The sequence below is a fragment of the Kryptolebias marmoratus genome, linkage group LG7, assembly GCF_001649575.2.
Source record: "Kryptolebias marmoratus isolate JLee-2015 linkage group LG7, ASM164957v2, whole genome shotgun sequence".
Taxonomy (NCBI): Eukaryota; Metazoa; Chordata; class Actinopteri; order Cyprinodontiformes; family Rivulidae; genus Kryptolebias; species Kryptolebias marmoratus.
In genome coordinates, this window is record NC_051436.1 from 10,973,465 (window position 1) to 10,979,113 (window position 5,649).

The 5,649-nt window shown below is 44.0% G+C and overlaps 1 protein-coding gene across 1 annotated transcript; it reads left to right on the forward strand.

Moving 5' to 3' along the window:
* Positions 1–5,321, forward strand: LOC108241806 (placenta-specific gene 8 protein-like). The gene is made up of 4 exons (XM_017426230.3): positions 1–158; positions 362–493; positions 3,224–3,372; positions 4,895–5,321. The coding sequence occupies exons 2-4, from the start codon at positions 385–387 to the stop codon at positions 5,033–5,035; spliced, it is 399 nt and encodes a 132-aa protein (XP_017281719.1). The 5' UTR covers positions 1–158; positions 362–384; the 3' UTR covers positions 5,036–5,321.
* The last annotated feature ends 328 nt before the right edge of the window (positions 5,322–5,649 follow it).

Sequence of the window (5,649 nt, forward strand, 5' to 3'; positions counted from 1 at the left end):
TAATCACGCTGAGATTCTGAAAATATGAGTGGGCGGCTCTTCTCTTCAGGCAGTCTCCTTGCCTTTTTTAAAAAAAATTCTTTAGTTCCTCATTTCACACCATTCAAATCCGAGCAGTCCTCGCTTCACCTGCCTCCTTTTCCTCAACCCGTAAACAGGTAAGAAAAACTTTAAATTCGTCAGGTGAAGTTACTTATTTTCACGCCCTGTTAAAGTGTATTTGAGCCAGTTAATAATTTTACTGTAATCCACACAGAGCTGCAAATTAGTCCGAGTTTTGTCGTACAGCATCAAGTCTGAGCAGTTTCTGATCAGTTTAACTGAGGTGAAAAGTAAACATTGTCTTCTTTTTCTCCCAAAGCCTTCGCCTCGTATCCTCCAGTCATGGCGGTTCAACATCAGCCAGCTCAGGTGGTGATGGTCACCTCCACTAATCAAGGCGTTGGGACCTGGAGCACCGGCCTCTGCGACTGCTGCTCCAACATGAGCACCTGTAAGTCAACCAAACCAACCGCAGCCCATTTAACTAACTCACAGGTTTGGACCTGTGAATGTTAAAAAAAACAAACCTCAAACACCGCATGTTGGTGCTGATTAAGAAACAACACACATAGATGGGTGTAAAAGTTTACTTGGACCGACAACGAGGATGCTCTGACGATTTAGAGGTGTGTTTTTTTTGTCTTCTTCATGGGAAATCTGAAAAACAAGGGCTGCACCCATCCCTCAGTTGGATGATTTACAAATTGACCAGAAGATCAGGCACTCGATCTGATGTTTTCGTGTCAAACCGTAGACGAGCGCTGTAGCTCAGGACGTCTTTGTTCTGGACGTTTTCATTAAGGCAGCTTTTTGTAACGCTTGAAAGATGCTTGAAATAAAGTCCAGGTAAGTGTACGAGACACGAGAGGCTACCATAAACATTCAGATTTTCTGCCATGATTGGGACATACAGTGTCTATAAAAAGTGCTCATTCCTTCTGAACTTTTCCACATTTTGTCATGTCACAACCACAGACTTTCAAGCATTTTACTGGTATTTCATGCGGCAGACAAAGGAGTGAAAGGAAAATGACACATGGTTTTCAATTTTTAAATGAAATTCTGAAAAGTGCGGCGTGCATTTGCTTAAAGAAATGACCATGCTCACTCGGTTGAGATGAATTCTGGAAAATTAAAGTTTCCTCGGAAACTTTACCAAGTCCTGCAGCTGCAGCTCTAATGAAACATGTTCTGCTGCTAACTCTGCGAGCCGAGGATCTTTATAGTCTTTCGTTTTCACCGTTCCAATGAATCATAGCGCATTCTGCTGCTTGTGTTATTGTTTGAACTTGAATGGAACCAGATATTCTCGTTCAAACATTTAAAGGTTCGTCAGACAAGTTTTCTGTTTTGTCTCTCTGTGTAAACATAGTAAACATGTAAACACCTGCGCAGGCAGGTGAAAATGCGTGAGTAACTTCACGTAATTTGAAGAAAACAAAAGCCGCAAACTGAATATTTGTTTTGCAAAGTTTAAAATACATTCACCGTTTTTTGGTTTTCAGTGACTAAAACTGCTTCTGTTTCTGAAGAATATGACAACACTTTAAAAAAAAAACAATTTTCAAAGGCAAAGTAAAAAAAAAAATCTACCAAGTGAAAGGGAAATTCAGTCTTCTGCTCCCTTCTTCAGCGGTCGCCACAGCGAGCGAACTCGTACGAACGATTTGGCAATTGTTTTACACCGGATGCCCTTCCTGCCAATTAAATAAAAATATGTGATACAAGTGACTGCAAGTCAGAGGATGGAAAGAAAATATTTTCCAAGGTCCTAAACATCCCCAGGAGTTCTGTTAAATCCTTCATCAAGAAGTAGAAGGACTATGGGATGTGTAAATCTACCAAGAGCAGGAAGGAAGACAGTGAGAAAGACCACCAGGACCCCTGTGAGCTCTCTGAAGGAGGTCCAAGCTTCAGCAGGTCAGATGGGAGAGTCCTGAGCTCCAACACCTGCTGCCAGGGTTCTTCACCAGCCTGAGCTTCATGGGAGAGAAGCAAACAGAAAACTCAGATTATCTCCACCAGGACTGCCTGTCGAAAAGACAATGGAGTCTTCCACATGCAACTTGGCAAACTCTACTCAAGATTTAATGAGTTTTCTTCAACAGTGGCTTTCTAGTTGTGATTGTTCTACGACAGCAATAAAAGCCTAAAACATCTTCACAAGTGTCATTATACGCTTCATGCTAGTGGCCCGTGAAGAATGTACACATGATTAAGGCAAAGCCGTCCAGATCGCAGGTGCAGATACTCAAATTCTTAAGCTCTTGTGACAGATCAGAACAAGAACAGGCAGCATGATGGTATGTACAAAGTGTGGAGGTGTGAAATAAACTACCACAAGAAAACGATCGAAAATCAGGGTGCGTTGTCCGGGCATGTATAGCTGTTCCAGATCCCGGCAATATTCCTGTTAACTACAAAGGGAAACATTCAGCTCCCTAAATGCTGCACTTCGTGTTCCCACATTTGCCATTTGGTAGGTGGAGGTGGAATAAAATGTTGTGTTGGGTTTCTCCTGATAAGATCAAATTTATTTAGTGGCTGAAAATAACCTGATGAGGCCACTGCACGTGAGAAGATTCACTCCGTCGCCACAAGGCTGCAGACACAGCACCGTGAGACACCACGCTGTGGACTGTCCAACAAGAGACAGGACGGTTGCCTTACTGTGTGCTGAAGTGAGGGATGCATTCAGTGTCACACCTCTCCCCCTTCTAGGGAGGTCTGATCACGACCTAGTCCACTTACAACCAAAGTGCAGCCCCCTGGTCTAAAGACAGCCAGTCACAACCTGCTCCGTCAGAAGGTGCTACAACACCACTGTCTGGGACGAGCTGATCAATCCCGAACTGTGAGGACTTAGAGGGGACGGCAATCTGTCTGATGGATTGTCTTAACTTCTGTGCATTGCCCTAATAACAACCCATGGGTAACAGGTGAAATCAAGGCTTTAGACATGCTGCTGGGGAAGCAGATCTAAACAGGGGAACATATTGTACCTCGACACAACACCAGGTCGTAAGTCTGTAGCAGGCTGTTTATTTCACCGCGCTAACTCTTGTAGCTTGTTGCAAACATTTGTCGCTCCTCTGGCAGACAAGCTAGGTTTCAACATAAAACAGTGATACTGAAGTGCCTTAAAAGTAACCGTAAGATGAAATGTTTCTGTGCCCGCCAGGCTGCTGTGGTTGGTGGTGTTTCCCCTGCATGCAGTGTCAGACGGCCAGCGATTACGGCTGGTGCTGCCTCATGCCGCTGCTGGACTTCTGCTGCTGCGTGGTGTCCTGTAAACTCCGGTCCAACATCAGGGAACGCCACAACATTCCCGTAAGTCTGGGGGAGGAATTGTGAAAGAGGGGGGGAAATCTTATGTGCTGTAATGAGTTTCAGATGTTCATAGTCGCCCCCAAAAAGGCCCTAAGACTGAAAGAATGTCTGGCTTCTCTGCTTCGAGGGAGGAGACAGTAAAGAGAAGCAGCTTTGAACATTAAATAACTGCTGCTTTTGTGCTTTTGTTCCCTGAAAGCAGCACGTTGTAAGCTGGAGTTTAAAGAAGTCAACCAGTTCTCATCTTTTAACAGTCAGCAGGTAGCTGTTCAACAAGTGATGCTAACCAGGTTATCGAGAAGTTACTGATAGTTTCTATAGGTTGGTTTAATTAGAGTCATTAATTGACCCAAAGATACACATCATTCAGTCAGTTTGTTGTATAAGATGGCCCAATTAAAATGATTAAAATGAGAAACTAAGAAAACAACAACAAGAGGGGAACCTTGTGCAGTTTCTTTTAATGAATGTACTTTCTCATGAAGTGAAGAGAAATCCTGTTTTAGTCATCAAGTTGTTTCCAAAAAGAACTGCAACTAGAGAACGAGCAATCGCTGTTACTTTCAGGTCGATAATTTGAATTTTTAACCACATGTAAAATTTTCTAAACAGTGAAGGTTTCCCCAAGTGTCCCACTGAGGCCTTGGCTCTCCACAGCTTCTCTGTTTCCTCTTTCAGTTCTTGCTATTTCTCCAGCTTCTCTTCCTTCCTGATGTTACAGTCACTTGGGACTGCTACATCTATCACCACTGCTTTCTTCTGTATCTTATCTATCACCACAATGTCCGGTTGGTTAGCCATCACCTGTTGGTCAGTCTGGATCTGGAAGTCTCACAGTATCTTAGCCCTTTGCCTGTGGGACTTCCTGTCCATACTTGGTACAGATGTTCCTGTTCACTATTCCAGCCACTTGGTTATGGTGTTCCATGTTTGTTTTGCCTGCCTCCATCTTACATCCTGCTGTAATGTGCTGGACTGTCTCAGGGGCATCTTTGCACAGCCTCCATCTTGGGTCCTGTCTGGTATGATAGACCCCGGCCTCTACTGCTCTTGTGCCGCCATGATTAGAGCCTCTGTGCTGTCCTTCAGTCCAGCCCTCTTTAGCCACTTTTTACCAGGACCTGTATAGTTTTTATAGGTATTTGGTTGTGGTTGACCTCTTTGCAGCCTCAATACAGCTGCCATTTGTTTTCTGTGACAGGCTCTTCTTTGAACGTACAGCACAAAGTTGATTGATCTGCCAAATTCCTTCATTGCTGATTAATATCACATGCCTAAGTGACATTACCGCACTGGTAAAATTGCTGGAACTTCCTTCCAGGACCTCATCGACTTCTTTAGAGTCAGGTCTTTGATCCACCTCGGCTGATTTAAGTCCTCCAATGAGGAATGGGTTCATCACGTTTCCTTCAGAGCAAACTGTTTGGTCCGAGAGTCCCTGACTGAGTACAGCCGATTGGAGTGATTTACCATCTACGCTCCTTCAGCGACAGTGGTTCTGACCCTCCTCTTCCTCCTGCAGGGCTCGTGCTGCGACGACTGTTGTAAGATACTGTGGTGCTACCCCTGCGTCTGGTGCCAGATGAATCGAGAGCTGAAGATCAGGGGCCGGCACCGGTCCGGCAACACCACCGTGGTCACCACGCAGGTCACCAGGGGTTAGCTACAAACGCTTTGTTCCGAATACACATGACACGTTTTACAAATAACCACTAGGTTAGTAGACGAGGGGTCCTTTAGAGACTTTGCAATGTCAAGGCAGATCATTTCAGTTTGTTCTGCTATCAGTAGAAAAGTAAAAGACAAAAGTCATCCATAATTCTTTTTATAGACTCCATCTTTGTCTTTAGGGCTTCAGATTCATTCAGAAGTTAGCTATGTTTTGTTTTATCAGCTTTGATTGTTCGGCCTTTGATTCACAATAAAAAAACTTGTTTTGTAGCCCAAGATCACTGCGACAGAAATCTTATTTCTCCTTCGAGATGACTGAAGATGCTTCTGAATTCGTTGACTCTCCGATCTGCGGACTGAGATTCTTTCTCCCCGTCAGATCTGAGCTGCTCACCGACCTGTTTCTGCACGTTTGTTTTTGTTTCTCATTATGAATCCTGAGCGCTAACAGCCTGAGGAGATTTGTTGAAAAAGTTGAAACTGAGCTGTTTAAAGTTAAAACGACCAAAATAAACAGTCAATCAGCACACAGTCGAACAGAGCAAAACAGCTAAAGCCGTAACTAAACAGTAGCTAAAAGCTAAAACAACAGAACAAGTGGCTGTC

Coding starts and splice junctions, on each gene's coding strand:
- LOC108241806 (XM_017426230.3), top strand. CDS start 385: ATGGCGGTTCAACATCAGCCAGCTCAGGTGGTGATGGTCACCTCCACT. Junction 494..3,223: donor CTGCTCCAACATGAGCACCT/GTAAGTCAACCA, acceptor TGTGCCCGCCAG/GCTGCTGTGGTTGGTGGTGT. Junction 3,373..4,894: donor GGGAACGCCACAACATTCCC/GTAAGTCTGGGG, acceptor TTCCTCCTGCAG/GGCTCGTGCTGCGACGACTG.